Raw genomic sequence first — 16,793 nt, forward strand, 5'->3', positions numbered from 1 at the left:
TAAACACACAAACAGCATTGTGAAATTCCTCATAAAAGCATTCTACTTGATAAATTTTAAACCAAAAGAACTTCACAATCTATAAAATATATTTAAAATGTATTGTCTCCTCATAAGAAAATGAAACATAGCCAAGACCCTTCTTTTAATTAACATGGATAAGCAGTGTGTTCATGCTACAGTGTTCAACTGTGTATATTTATAATTTAATTAAGAAAAATACTGTAGAAAGGTTGATGGTTAATTCAGATGCATGCAGAATTACTTGCATTGATTTCCTGATACAACATTGGTAGTATTATAGCCTAAACTCTCCACAGAATTCACAGAGACAGATATTTAAGTGTCTAAGAGACCAAATTTTAAAAGTTTCCTTCCTTTCTCCAAACTCCCAATCCATCTTTACAGTCATATTTTCAAAACAAAACTAAATTGTGGACCTGTAATTTTACACACACAATCATTTGTAGATAGAGTTATCTAATCATCTGAAATGTGAACATAATATAAGAATAGCCATAGTGGGTCAGAACACTGGACCATCTAGCCCAATAGCCTTTCTTCCAACAGTGGACAGTGCCAGATTCTTCAGAGCGAACAAATAGAATAGAGCAATTATCGTGTGATCCATCCCGTCATTTAGTCCCAGCTTCTAGCAGTCAGAGGTATAGGGACACAGAGCATGGGATTGCATCCCTGACCATCTTGCTGGACCTATCCTCCAGGAATTTATCGAATTCTTTTTGGAACCCAGTTACATTTTTGGTCTTCACAACATCCCCTGGCAAAGAGTTCCACAGGTTGACTGTACATAGCATGAAGAAGTACTTCCTTATTTTTGTTTTAAACTTGCTGCCTCTGAATTTCATTGGGTGACCTCTGCCTCTTATGTTATGTGAAGGAGTAAATAGCACTTCCTTATTCACTTTCTCCACACCATTCATGATTTTATAAGTCTCTATCATATTGCCCACCTTAGCAGCCTTTTTTCTAAGGGCGCAGTAAATTGATCTAAGTTATGCAAATAACGTAACTGAAGTCGACGTAGTTAGATCCACTTACCGCGGTGGCTACACTGTGCTGTGTCGACAGGAGAGCGTCTCCCATCAACTTCCCTTACGCTTCTCAGGGAGACGGAGTACACAAATCGATGGGGAGTGCTCTCCCATTGATTTAGTGGGTCTTCACCAGACCGACTAAATTGACACTCGCTGCATTGATTGCAGCAGTGCCAATCTACCGGTAAGTGTAGACATGCCCTAAGATGAACAGTTCTAGTCTTTTTAATCTCTCCTTATATGGAAGCTGCTCCATACCCCTCCATATCCCAGTTTTGTTGCCTTTCTCTGTACTTTTTCCAATTCTAATATATCGTTTTTGAGATGGGCTGTTCAGATCTGTATACGGTATTCAAGGTGTGGGTGTACCATGATTTATATAGTGACATTATGATATTTTCTGTCCCTTTCCTAATGGTTCATAACATTCTGTTAACTTTTTTTGATTGCTGCTACACACTGAACGGATATTTTCATAGAACTATCCACAATGACTCCAAGATCACTTTCTTGAGTAGTAACAGCTAACGTAGCCCCCATCATTTTGTATGTATGGGATTATGTTTTCCAATCTACACTACTTCTCATTTATCAACACTGAATTTCATCTGCCATTTTGTTGCCCAGTAGCCCAGTTTTGTGAGATTCCTTTGTAAGTCTTCACATTCAGCTTTGGACTTAACTATCCCAAGTAATTTTGTATCATCTGCAAACTTTGCCACCTCATCATTTATCCTTTTTCCAGACCAACTGTAGATACAAACCTTTGCATACAGAAATCAGGAAGCTGGATATCTAGGGTCAGATTTTTGGAGTGGTTAGGCATGCAAATGCCAGTGTAATTTGAGAATGAAATACATGCACTCAATCTATATTCAACTTCAGTATTTGTTCATAAATTCATCATACAATTACACTCATTTTACAAACATGCAACGGAGAGCTTAATTTATTTGAAATCTTATCCCTAAATTCCTATGCCCCCACAACTGACTGCATCTGCAAAACTGCCGACACAGATTAGTCAGAATTTGAATATATAGCCCGTAAAATAGATTGTACAATACAGAAGAGAACTAACATTTGTTAATTTTGATTTATGTATATAAACAACTCCTTTCCTGAAACACATAAGGGAAAAGAAAACAACTCTGTATGCTATATGAGCATTTGTAGAAACTAGCTCACCACAACTGAATGTGGGGTGGTTGGAAGAAAAGGGGTTGTTTGCCCTTATGTGGGGTCCCTTCTGCAAGTGGAGGTGGTGAGCAGAATCTTCCTGGACAGAGCAGGGAGAAACAGGAAGTGGCTGGATCAGGTGGTGGGGGAATTCCTTGTGAAAGATGTCTAGTGGAGGGGTACTTCTCACAGAGGGGATATGATTCTCAGATGAAATGGATTGGAAGAGGATTTAGAAGAACGCATCCTTTAAAGAAGCTGGAGAAGTGGGGGTTCCGGGCTCCTAACATCTGGTGCAGGTGGGAGCCAATTCCCCCTCCTTTTTCCAGCCTCATTCATCCCCAGAGGGGACCCACAGACCATGCAAAAGATGGAAATCTTACAAAAAATGTGAAGCAGAACACATACATTTGTATGATACATTATTGAAATCACTTTTTTCTTAAAATCTTGTGATACTCAAAAAATACAAAAAAAGGAAAAATCTTTCTGAAAATATTTCAACTAGTTTTATTTATTATTATATCAGCCAAACCCCTTGGCATTTACAGTTTGTTTTTTTAGACTGTTGCGAACGTCTCATTGTTGGGTAGTAGAATTATAGAATCTCTTCTTTCAGGTGCTATTCATGAACCATCATATTCAGTTGGGGGAATCATAACTACTGTCAAATTCAAATAGCACTCAGAGTATGCATTTAATACACAAAAATAGTTCTTCTAATTCTAGGAAATAATGTTTTTAATGCTCTGAAAAGTGTATTAGTCAGTCACTCTTCTATATTAGGGCTTGTCGACACTTAAAATGCTGCAGCAGTGTAGCTGTATCACTAAAGCTGCGCTACTGTAGCACTTCAGTAAAGACACTACCTACACCAGGGTTCTCAAACTGAGGGTTGGGACCCCTCAGGGGGTTGCGAGGTTATTACATGGGGGGTTGTGAGCTGCCAGCCTCCACCCTAAACCCCGCTTTGCCTCCAGCATTTATAATGGTGTTAAATATATTTAAATGTGTTTTTAATTGATGGGGGGGGGTCGCACTCAGAGGCTTGCTATGTGAAAGGGGTCACCAGTACAAAAGTTTGAGAACCACTGATCTACATCAATAGAAGGTGTTCTCCCATTAGCATAGGTACTCCACCTCCTCGAGAGGAAGTAGCAAGGTCAATGGGAGAATTTGCCTGTCAGCCTAGCACTGCCTACACAGGGGGTTAAGGTTGATTTAATTGTGTCATTCCGGGATGTGGATTTTTCACATCCATGAGCAATGAAGTTATACTGACCTAATTTCCTTACATAGACTAAGCCTTAATCAGACTTTGCATCGACATACATGTTATATCATTATGTAGTTTAATTATCCCTGTATATTTCATCATAGTTATTTCGGTTATTGTTCTTCATTACTGTTTTAGTCAGGCTTTAAGACATTTGTCATCAGTCTTTTAAGAACAAAAGAAGTTGCATATTGTGCTGGTACTTGAGAAAGTGCACTGAAAAGTTTTCTAAGTGGCCAGAATATGGTTAATGTAAAGTTCAAATAGTGACTGGAGAAAGTAATTCTTTCTGCATAGGGAAGGTATGTGCACTCACACCAGAGTTCTTCTCCTATGTAGCCTAAATCAATTATTATGCAGTAGCAGCAGTTGTGGGACTAAGAACTGATGCAAGAATCCACTCAAGCTGACCCTCACACTATCAAACCACATTCATTTTTAAACGCTTTTTTCAGAAAAATATGCATTTTAAAATTGAACCAAAGAGCGAAAAATGTAGGAGCCACACAGTTTTGTTTAAACTTAGTATTAAAAGGATAGAGAAAAACATTTTAATAGCAACTAGCCTGCCTCAGGAGACTCTCCTTTTGCAGCTTGTGTAGTACAGACACAACAGTCACGCTCTTAGGTTTGAAAAGATTGCAAGGGGTTGTGGAGAGACCTAGCAGTCCGGTTCTTTCTATGCCTACTGCTGACCAATACACTGAGCGACACACTACAGCCAATGAATATATGGTGACCCAAGTTGGAAGAATAAGCTAATGATTCATTGGAACTAGACTTCAATGTAGGAAGATGGGCAGCCAGGGAAAAGCCCGTGGGCAGGTGTCTGGGAGGGACCATATCTCCCTCCTCCCTTCAAGAGAGGTTTCTCCTTTTGGCAAAGTATCTTTCCTCTAAAAATCCCCATGAAAGAACTGCAGGGATGTACATTATGTATTGGCAAGATGTGTGCTCCTCGCAGGTGTGTGTTTTATTTTTCCACAGTGAGTGCATGTATCAGGCATATCTGCACCTACTCCTGCAAAAGTTTGTCATCAGTCCCATTTAGGGCCTTGCTGCAAGAGGGTGAGCTCTTGTCACCTCCAACACTATTCAGACTTGAAGACACTCAGCTTCTCGCAGGAGGAACTAGCAGAACGTGCAGGTTCAGAATAAATGTACACTTTAAAATGGCATTTCCTAGGAGGGGAATGTTTTTTGAAGCAAGTGTCAAGGCTGGGAGTATTGATACTGAGCATACTCACAGGAAAAAAAACGTTTTGTTTGAAATGTTGCATATTCATATCAATCCCTCTAAAATTGTTCAGAGAACAACAGAGATGCTGGCTGGTAAACAGAGGTACTAGCAATTATTGTTGGAAATGAAGGGAAACAGGGATATTGTATTTTATGGGATTTCACAAGACCCAGGTTGATTATGGCTTCAAAGTATATTTTTAATTTTGCAGTGGAAAAATCAGAGGTCTTAATAGGTCTCACCGCTGCGTTGCCATTGGGTGTTAGTCACAGTTTTATCATACCCCTCTTCTACAAGGGTAGCACCCCAGCTGCCCAACCTAATCCTCTCACTAACAGAAGTTGGTCAAATAAAATATATGACCTCTCCCACCTTGTCAACCTAACTCTGTCCATTTCTTTTACTCCCTCCACCTCCATCCCATGCAGTTTCTCTGTCCCCACTCCCTTCCCTTACTCCAACAATTTTTTCCTTTTCTCCACTAACAAATGCGCTCCTGCAAACTAAATTTTTAACATATAATACACATATATGTAAAATGATGGCTCTACCAAGCTGTGTGCCAACTGTTACCCTGATCACCTTGCGTCAAAGTTGCAATCCTTTCCCTCCATCCTTAAATTTTTTTTTTCCCGGTGTGGTCTTTTTAGATCATAAACTCTTTGAGGCAGGGAACACATGCTTCTGCATGAGCACACTGCTGATCACGCGGCTACTGCTGAATAAATAGATGCAACAAATGAACCAACTGAAAATAAAACACACTCTTGCACCTTAGTCACAGGAGCTTTAGGAACGCTAAGAATCCCTGCAGGCCAGCAGGAGTAGGCATGTCACAGGAGCATTTCATGTGTTGATGAAATCATCATTTAATTTCAGGAAAACCACATGAAATACCACACCAGTAAAGAAAAACTTCAGTGCATATCAATTCCTACCCAAAAAAGACGCTACTGACTGTGAAACTAAAAGAAATGCCTACTTAAGTCAGAAGGGTTAATCTGCAAATCAGCTAGCACTAACCTCTGGGTAGCCTCCAACATCATGCACATCAATTCCAAGTAGATGTCCAAGTCCGTGTGGCATAAATATTGCACCCAGATGAACCTTCACCATGTCATCTACATTGCCTTTCAGGATGCCAATTTTAATCAGCTCTTCCAGATGGACTCTGTCTGCCAGACGGTGCATATCAGGCCAGGCGACCCCTTAGAGAGCAGAAAAAAGCAGCTGAGTTAACTATTTCTAGAATCTTTAAATAAAACAGAAAAAAACCCAAAAGAAATATACCTAGCCCCTTCACTTTAAAAAAAAATGTACACTTTAAAATGGCATTTCCTAGGAGGGAAATGTTTTTTGAAGCATGTGTCAAGGCTGGGAGTATTGATACTGAGCATACTCATAGGCAAAAAATACATTTTGTTTGAACTGTTGCATATTCGTATCAATCCCTCTAAAATTGTTCAGAGAACAACAGAGGTGCTTTAAAAAAAAAAAAAGGAAGTAAGCAGAGTATCCATATTAGCAGGAAAACATTTCAAATCGAAACAAGCAGCTAACGTGGGTGTGCAACGTTAGATGGTCAACAAGAAACCTAATGAAATACAACCGGGATTTGAATAAGACTTTTTGCTAAATTGTATGTGTTTGCTCATATCTGTGCAAACATTAATATATCCACGAGTTTTTAGAAAGACCATCAATGGGTAAAACCATAGCCAGTTATTTGAAAAGCAGAGCATAAAATATTAACATAATTATATTTAAATTATAATCAATTCTCTCATGGTGAGCATACTGGTTAGAACATTTGAAATGTCTGTCACTTTTCTGTGAATATATCAGATTTATAGCCTGTGTCTTTTTGGCAAAAACATTCTCCAGAAATTAATGACTCCCTCGTTCTTTCCCCCAGCAAATGGGCTGTGTAAAAGTCAAGTTCTCCAGTACGTATGCTAAAGGACCATTACAACATACTGCTGGTAGCCTACAAGTAGAGTATCAAGATACATTACGTACCTATTATTTGTGTATATTATACAGTATAATTTGACTAAAGCTGCTGAGGGGGTCATTTCCACTGTTGGTAACATAGTATACTATTTTAATTAGTTCACCAAGGATTTGAGTCATCATCAACAATTACAGTTGGAGAACTAAGGTAACTAGGGCTAAAGTACAGCTACGAGTATTTTCCTTGTTCAAATTTGGCATGACTATGGAAAAATCAGCAATTTTTATGTTCAGCCTTCCCACTTCAACTACCATTTGTTTTACCCCAGTGGAACATCCAGCTTTGAGTTCCTGTGAACATTAATGTCATGTCATAATTACAGAAGGAATTTCTGCTAAATGTAATAGAGTTGCAAAGTGAGAAATACTTCACTCCCATAGCAGGGCTCAAATAAAATTCATACTTGTCACGTGTCTTTGGAATAAAGGTCAGGAGCAGGATGAGCAGCACTGTATGTCTAAAGTCATCAGATCCATTTAGCACTGCAAACTATCCAAACATGAACCAACACATCTCAAAGAGTTTCCACTAACAGGAACTGCTCAATTGACCATAGGGTCAAGTTAGATGACATGCAGATTCATTTATTTCAGCTATCGGATTAGTCCCACATTGTTAGATTTTTACACTCTTTCTTCAAATGTTGCATACATTTGAACACTGGTTACACTAATATTCAACTCTCTAGGTTTGTCTGGTATTATTCCACAGTTACTTCATAACAGATTCCACATCTATTATATGTTAAATTGCATCAATACAGTCTTGTCTGTATAGTAAATTACTGTATCATGTCTTTTTTCTTCTTACTTTGTAGACTTAGGAGTATATGCTTCCTGTACTCAACTTCTATGTGGTAAACATCACTGTTCCCACATATCTCTGACTTCCTGTCTCCCTCTGTACCAGTCTGAGCTTAGAGGTCTAGTGATGAACCTTTCTGGTGACTTCTGGACATACAGAATTCTTAAGATGTTTGAGTCTTTGGTATTTCCTGTATTCCTTTGTTTGGTTCAAGAGAAGCATGCTATGGAAGATTTTCAAAGGTACAAATGAGAGTTAAATCCCATGGACTTTCAGTGGGAACTGGGAGCCTAAAGGCCTTTGAAAATCTCTCTTCTGCGTCTGCTTTTTTGGTTAGGACTAAGCCCTGGTCTATACTACAGAGTTAGGTCGATGTAAGGCAGCTTATGCCAACATAACTCTAAGTATCTACACTAAAACATAGCTCATCAATGTAACTCGCCCACTTCACCGACTTAATTCCACCTTTGCAAGAGGCGTAGCGCTTAGGTCGATGTAGTTAGTACGCTGACAGAGTGTCAATGTAGACACAGTGTTGCTCACATTGATTGTTGCAGCCTTTCAGAAGCTGTTCCACAATGCTCCACACTGGCAATTGAATTGGTACAAGCGCTCCTGGTGAGGCTGTGCACCAGCCACACAAAGAGTATGGAGTGTGAAATGTCACTTAAATCTCTGTTTCCACACATGAATATTTGTGAAGTAAAACTAAAATGAGATTTTAAACATAGACCTAATTAGTATAATGTATGCAAATTATACCTAGATCTAATTATACTTGTGTATCAAAGACAGAATAGGCACCTCACCCCCCTCAAGCTCTAGATAAATTTCACTTCTTGTAATTCTGCATCATCGAACTTCACTTTATGGAGCACCCATTTAGGTTTCTTGACATTTGGTGAGTTTCAGTGTTATTTGCACAATATTATTACCAGAAATAGACTAAGAACCTAGTAGATATGCAAAAATGGTAGAAAAGCAGCTTTTAAATAAATAGAAAATAAAATAAATCTCGGTCAACATTAGGAATGAAAAGACATTGTGCTTTCACTTAAATATTCTGGCACAACCGTGACTACAAGTTTGCTGATTGGTTCTTTTGGAGATCTTTAACTTAGACTAAACTCTGCAAATTTAAAATCAAACCTTTGATATTAGAAAAAATCTGCATGGAGAAGAACTTGAGTAGCAATAACAATCTGCCTTGAGATACAGAATATGGATTTTTCATGTCATCAATTCTACTTTCTCTACATTGCTAATACACAATCCTGGACATTTCATTTGGGACCATATTTGATGCAGTTGCAGTGGTGTAACTGAGGTCAGCATTTGGTCAGTGTATAAAATGGAAAGCTCTGAATAACTTGTTTCAATGAATTTAAAATGAGGCCTCTCCAAGCACTAATAGCATTTGGTATTTGTAGAGTATTAGAGAAAAATGGTGCTGAATGTAAACAGGCAAGGTACAAGCTTCCTTACATAACCTTGCAGAATATAATGCACCTCAGTCCTGACTCACAACATCCCTTTGCCTTTAATTAGCATATAGAATCAATTATACCAAACGATAGGTGCGTTTTTGTGATGTTGAGAAGCATCCACATGAGTCAAAACAACACTTAGAAAATTACACAGAAAGCTCTACAGCTAACAACAGGCATTAGGAGACATTTTCCAACCGTAAATTAAATCTTCAAAAATATACATCCTTAGTAGGCAATAAAGTTTGAGAAAGTGAACCATTATAATGCTCTAATTAAAAAGTGCTTTACTGATTATTTTTAGCTGCAAGTCCTAGCCGAGCCTTTGCACCCACTGCTGAGAAATTTTGGATTCTCTCTTTTAGTTGAGAAGGAATTTAAATTTTTTTTCCAGAACATTCTGTGCATCCTCTCCCCCCAGGTTTCCTACTATTGAGTTTCCCTCATGCAAATAGAAATGCATCAGAACCAAAGCTCCAGTTCTGAATTATCCTTGAGTTCAGAAAAGTTAAAGATGGATGGGAACTCTGAGGCTTGAGCCTATTACAATATTCAGAGGCGAGAGTCAAAAAAACCCAAACATGAAATCTTCTTTAGTGTTCTGACAAAGTTTATTAGTTGAGTCATAGGAGAGAATCACTTCAGCTCCAATTCTCTGAATCGCACTCTTGTAGCTGTAAATAGCACTGGCAAAGCACTGGCTATAGGGAAATTAAGTACTGCCTTAGAGACCCTTTTAAATGATTCATGTATCATTTTGCAAGCAGGCCTGTAATGTAAGTATTAAAATACAATGAAGGTTTTTAAATGAAAAAATAAACAAAAGACGTGAAGTGCACAGACCACTATATTTGCTATTGCACTGTTTGTCTTTACGTTTCATTTTATATGGTTGTCTTAAAAGGGTGTTTGTATTTTGAACAACTCAGCTGCCTTGTTTGCTTCAAGTTCAAATGGTTCTAATTCTAAATACTAAAGTATTTCACCTGAAGATCATTTTATCTGGTTAAATGTATATTCTCTGGGGAGACAGGAAAATGTTAAGATCTTTGTTAACCTACTGCACAGTAGAACACGATCATGCATTATTGGTGTGGTAAGGACAAACACTAGCAGTTCTGAGCCAACTGGAGATATTGAACTAAGTAGAATGAACTTGCTGCTCTTGGAGTAAAAAATGCTGGAGTCATCGTCTTGCTAGATATGAACTGATTGTCATGCTGGAGATAAGCTTGGTTAATACGGTGCAAACATGGGTTTTTTTTTTTTAGAACAGCAAATTAACAGAGCTTTTCCAATTATAAGCTTTTCATCAAACCTTTCCTAACTGGTAACCTTAGTAAAGCCTCAAAAACATTAATTTTACTATGAGAAACAAGTATTTCAGAGTAATCTGACAAATACTTAAAATTTTTGAGCACACAGTTTATTCAAGAAAGAAGGTTGCAAACTAACAAGCAGGAGAGACAAATTTGTATGCAAATTTTGTGTTTTAATATAGTATACAATAAATATAAAAACATACACTAAAAGTTTAGTTTTAATCCTAAAATTGTGTTGAGTGAAATTGTCAAGGACTGCAGTTATAACTGAACCATCGAAATAGAATTATCTTTCTTTATAATACAATGGCACATACAAATCTGGCTTTAGCTGACCAGACCCCCAGCAAGATTCTAAATTAATTAGAAAGTGCATCTGGAACTCATGGCTTTTCTCAGAGTCTCCAGTTTTGATGCTCTGGTCTCCTGACACATGTTGGCAACGGGAATGTGGAAGGGGAAAAGAAAAAGAAATATTGTAGCCAAGGTTCACCGTGGACAGCTGAGAGCAGAATCTTGTCAGTAACTTCTTTTTACATTAGAGCAGTATCACTTAATCTGGATGAGACCAAAGGGAGTATAAAAACAAAGATGCATGCATCAATCTTGTTCCTGCTGACAAAGCATTATTTACATGTATTATTGCAAATGTAATCATAACAGTTGATTGTGCTTTAATACCATTTTGTATTTGTCCTGCATCCCCAATCACCCTGTGAAACATTTCAAGGTTTGTATTATTCAGGTTCTTTCTTTATCAGTTATGAGAAGTTTATCATGATTGCCAAAATATTATAGGTTTTTTTAAATGTAGAAAGGTTAGTTCAATTATTATCTTTAAGCCAATTTATAAGCTGGTTATACCACACTGACAGATCAGGTTTAGAAAGCTAGATTGAAGCGTCCTTGGACTTTGGAAGTTAGTACCAAGAGAAGTCTGCACTCAGGAAAATCTGCTGATGATGTGTCTGCTCTATTCTTAATTCACTGCCAAATGAGATACTGTGTAATACAGGTCAGTGAACCAGTGACTGAGCTTCTCACTAAAGTCCAGTTACCAAGGCTCATTAAGTTTTGACTGGTTAGTTGCCATTCAGCATGTTTTTGGGCAAGAGGCCAGGATAAAAATCACCTTTTACAGTGACACATGCAATGTAAATATTAAAGAGCTTTAAATATACATTCTGAAATATATAACAATGACCAGGCTGTTGGGCAATTCAGATAATGGAATGTGACAGTCCATGGATTAAATAGCAAAAAATATAACATCAATGGCTCTTAACCTATAGAGAAAGCTACTATGCTAAAAGTACTATTATTTTATACTTCTGTTATATATGGTATATGGCATAATTATATTTAAAAAAACCAGAGCCGCATCTATAGAGATAAAGATATATAGTTATATAATTTCCAGCAATAATCTGAAATGATCAGATACTATGCCTAGATACTTAACTAATAGTATGACAGAAAAAAGACACCTGTTGTTTTTACCTTTTACATTATTTTCCCACCAACCCATAAATTGCCAAACTACTTTGTAATATCTTCTAAAATCTGACTTTTAAAGACTTAAAACATCATACAAAACCACTGCTTTCACACTCTCTCTCTGGATGTTCATTGGGAGCCAAGATGATTTTGGTGATATAGAAAGGAGAAGAATGAGTTCAATGAAATTGAACTTTTAATCTTTTAATTTTATTAGATGTACTGTAACTTTGTAACTGACATTCTTAAAAGGCAGGATAATCCTCATTATTTATCTTAAATAAGCAATTTAAGAGAATATCACATTAAGTAAAGGTTTTATAGTTGCTCAGAAACTACTGCTATCCCAGTTATCTTATCATCCAAGTAATCTGAGGTTATTTACTTAAATTTTATTAGAAATTGTACTGGAATATAGAACAAAAGAATACAATAATAACTTGGGATTACTGCTTGGTACTTAGTCACTTCTGTTTGGAAACTGTTCTCAAAAGGTCTCACACAGTAATTTTTTTGCTGTTAGTTAGGGTATTTTGTGGTTACAATTGTGACAATGATTAAACCACAAGTGATTTAGCAGTGATTTGCCAGATGTCACAATACTTATAAAAAAAATACTGTGCAAGGTTATACTAAATTTCTCCCAAAACTGTGTTAAGGTTAGGTTATATTTAATTTCGGAGTGTCTACAAACAAGGGCAAAAGGTCCGACATCCCCTGGTAGTGCCACTAAAATGCAGACGAACTATGCAATCCCTGTCTCAGCCAGTGAACCACAGGAACATGTTAAGATTGGCTAGACACGTAACAAACATAGCAGACATAAAACAAAAGCTTCCTAAAATGCTAACCAAATTTATTTTAAATAATGTTTAATAAGAAAGATGATGCTTTCTTCTCTTTTTGTTTTGTTGAAAAAATTGCTACATTTCAAATTTTCAAAACTTCCTCTTTGCACAACAGATCAGACAGCAAGTAATTTGTTTTCAGTTTTCCCGATTTGGTTCCCAAAGAACCTGGCCTGACAAATGTCCTCTGAACATCAACAGAAAAGGTGTACTTTAATAATAAACTTTACTATAAATAGCATTGTCCTGTTGTTGAAATGGCTGAATAAACTAGTTTGCTAAGCATGTTTCTTAGCCTTCATTACATAGCTGTGACAAAAAATGGCAGGTAACTGCTAACAAGAATCTCTATCTTCTAAAAACAAACCAAAGTAAGATGTAAGGGAACTAAAATCTACAACTATGTTTGGGTTCTTGATAACCAGAAATGGGCCCAAAGTCATAGCTCAAATCCACAAACCTTTGAACTTTGGGGAAATTTTGCTGCCAGCAACCCAAAATCTAGGGAAACTGTATCCTGATCTCAATTTTGCATAGTGGGTGCATGATTACTTACAACTTACCTAAATGTACTACATATTCAGGTGACTATCTTTAGTCATCCAAGTTTGAAACTTGGGCCCTATTTTGCACTGGTAATCAATAGTTTGTTGCTACATGTACATAACGGTCAGTTACTTCTTCCATTATAAGCCCTATATTTTGATGATTTTTAATGTGCGTCAATTCACCAAGATAATTCTAAACTAGGATGACATTTTTCTTAAAGCTCAGTAGCTTAAGTCAGCTGAATGGATACTGCACACCTGTGAGTTCTTTTTAAACAACATTTTATTTGGAAGCCTGAAAAGGTGCAATTTTTTAAACAAGCTGCAGTGAAGCACAGCAGAATGTATCATGCCTGCTCAGTTTCAACACAAGATCTTCAAAGATGCACAGATTTGGGGGTAAGAGTAGCAGCACTTCAGGGTTTAGTTTTAGTGGGGAAACTCAAACTTTGAAGGTTAGAAAAAACTTAGCCCAGATAATACTCAGGGCAATTTTTAACCTTGTCCAGACAATCTTCTGTTTCTGGTAGGTTGGTTCTCTAACAGCTACCTTGATGTAGTATCAAGTCTGAAGGACTCATGTACCTCACACATCAATGAAAATTACTACGTGCAACACATAGCAATCCCTTGGATATTGGATTGGAAGTAAAGTACTATAGATCAGACACCATGTGAACAAAAAGTCAATTCCCCCACAATGACAGTATCCAAAACTTGTATTTGCAGTGTCACAGCTATAGCCAGTAAGGTGTAATCGGGAAGTTATTTCTCAAATTTAATAATAGAAACATAAAACTATATTAAATAAAAGAGAAATGCTGAGAACATAAGCGACAATGTAAATTCAATCCCTAGTCCTTTCACACATGCGAATAGTGCCACTGAAGTTTATGGGAATACTCACATGCTTAAAGTTAAGCACATGAATAAATCTTTGCAGAATTTGGGTCTAACACTGCAAGTTTGTTCTTGTATTACTGCAATGCATTTACTGTAGGTCTTGCATATGCTGCAATTCCAACTGGTCTGAGATCTCTACAATACCTAAGCCACATGGAGAGAGTTCAGGGACACAATGGCAGCCTTCTCTCAGAGTGCCTTGTTTCATACGTTTGGGAATACTCTGTTATTTTTGCCTCTCTAATGTTGCAGTGGTCACTCTGCATGGGTCAACTGCTGTGTATTAGCCTACAACTGAAAAGAACAGTTCCCAGTGGGGTTTGTAGTGAGAGACTCTCAGTCTGAAATCTTGCATCTAGGGAAAAAAGGATGATTACAACGGATTGTTTCTTGCTTTGAGGGACTGAAAGATTTGCAGAATTTGACAGAGAGTAATGCCCTTTTCTTTCATTTCCTACTGTTAGCTAATGCTAACTCTGGGCAGTTAGTCTGTATGGTTAATAGTGACTCTCACCCCAACACAATAGGATTCACATGTGTAACAATTTTTAAAAAGTTATAAATTTTCAATTTATCAATTAACGTTGCTTGTTGTTCAATATTAGAACTTTGTGTGCCTCCCACTTTCCAACCCCCTTTGGGGAAGCCATGCTGCCTTTAGCAAACAATTTATGTTGATGAATTCTGATTTAAGTTACAATGGCAAGCCACAATACCTTTTCTGGGTCACGCACACATAGCTAATACTTAAACAGAGTGCAACTAGTTTATGAACAAAGAAATAATGTTATCCTATCAGCAGGAAAATACTATAGGCATAATTCAATAGAGAATGGACAATTAATTGCTGCAACATTATATATGAAAAAGAGTTAGATTCTTTAACTGTTTTTAACACAAGAGCCCATTCTTAATTGAAAGAGAAAAGTATATTGCCATGTTATCCGTTAGGATTCATTAACTATCAAGGACTAGTTGTAACACTCTGAAAACACTTATTCTTCAAGGGAATCAATATGAAATCCTCAACTTAAGTTATAAGTGTTCTATGCCTAAGAAATATTGCCACGTTTTAGATATCTCAGCAGAGTACAAATGACTTGCATGAAAATAAGAAAACCTGGAAATAATTCCGTAATAAAAGTAGGAAAGATAGAAATTAATAAACAAACATGAAATAACCACGTCTTACCCAGTCCCTCTCTGCAATGCTCCTGTCAAAAATTTCAATTTAGAGCATGATAAAACTATATTAATTCTTAAAAAAAAAATCAAAAGAAACTGTTGTCCTTAAAAAGCACAACTGACAGCCAATATGCGCTTATAACTCAATAAAAATGTGGACTACACAAAATAAAAATAAATGAATTTTAAATGGAAAAACCACATACTGAATCTCTGATTGAGAGAAACATATTTTAATAAAAAGAAAAGGAATACTTGTGGCGCCTTAGAGACTAACAAATTTATTTGAGCATAAGCTTTTGTGAGCTACAGCTCACTTCATCGGATGTAGCTCACGAAAGCTCATGCTCAAATAAATTTGTTAGTCTCTAAGGTGCCACAAGTACTCCTTTTCTTTTTACGAATACAGACTAACACGGCTGCTACTCTGAAACCCGTCATATTTTAGTAAGTTTATCTTGTAGTCAACAGCATTTATGAATCAGATCATAGTTCTTTTTAATAGGATTTTTTATTATGATATTTTTCATGTGTTTAAGTTTTTTTCCTTTCTAGAAGAACACATCGGATGAATGACATTATAAAACAGCATAAGGAACTGTAATATACAGAAATAAACCTGAGCTCTTGTGAGATATGGAACTATCATGCTTCAAAATAAGTGTTTAATAAGTAATCTGTGACCTTACAATTTCTGAATTTGCATACACTCCTGACAGCGTCTGCGCTCAATTTAATAACATGGAGAACAGGTCATCAATAGTATATTATCCTATGTCAAATCTGTAGTTATTAGTGCCTTTAACCGGTTCTTAAAATTATTTGGATTTTTTCATGCCAAGATCTTATACTATCTAAACCCAACAATCTTCTCCATTTTGTTCCTTTTGGAACATACGTAAGTAGCAAAAACAGAGCAGAAAAAAAATGGCACCTTTGAATTTTTCAAGTTGATTTTTGTATAAAAAGCATTCTCTACTTTTTATTTGTATACAACAGGTGTTACTCCGCACAGTAGCTCTTGTTCTCTGAACATATGCCCTCCACAGAGTTGTGTGCCTACCACTCAGCCACAAATCCTTTTCAAGGATGCACATCACTCAAACCTTACATTCTATTTTCCAAGGCAATCAAGACTACACTCTGTATAGTCATTACTCAGTTCTTTTCAGCCTCCAAAAGCATTAGGTCTTGAATTCTGAATCATTTATAATCAGTGTGGTTCTGTTAGAGGCAATATGTTCAGAGTACAGGAGTTGTTTTGGTAATTTGTTCTCATAAATGACATTGCCTAGAAGAACGCATATGCAGGAGACTAGCTAGCTGTAACCCTCCTGTCAAGAAGAGGGCTGACTTCTTCAGTCACTGTTCAATAGGCAGAACCGCTCTCCTGAAACCAAAATCAGTTCTTGATGTGATACTGAGTGAATTG

At 36.9% G+C, this 16,793-nt stretch overlaps 1 protein-coding gene across 2 annotated transcripts in view; it reads right to left on the reverse strand.

The window, feature by feature from the left end:
* The window catches only part of PEPD (peptidase D), a 220,915-nt gene that overhangs the window by 20,718 nt on the left and 183,404 nt on the right, over positions 1-16,793 (reverse strand). For both annotated transcript variants that reach the window (XM_038368850.2, XM_043494753.1), the window contains one exon: positions 5,777-5,961. In XM_038368850.2, coding sequence (XP_038224778.1) covers positions 5,777-5,961 — 185 coding nt within the window. The remainder of the gene's footprint in view (positions 1-5,776; positions 5,962-16,793) is intronic.

Source organism: Dermochelys coriacea, chromosome 12, assembly GCF_009764565.3.
Source record: "Dermochelys coriacea isolate rDerCor1 chromosome 12, rDerCor1.pri.v4, whole genome shotgun sequence".
Classification (NCBI taxonomy): domain Eukaryota; kingdom Metazoa; phylum Chordata; order Testudines; family Dermochelyidae; genus Dermochelys; species Dermochelys coriacea.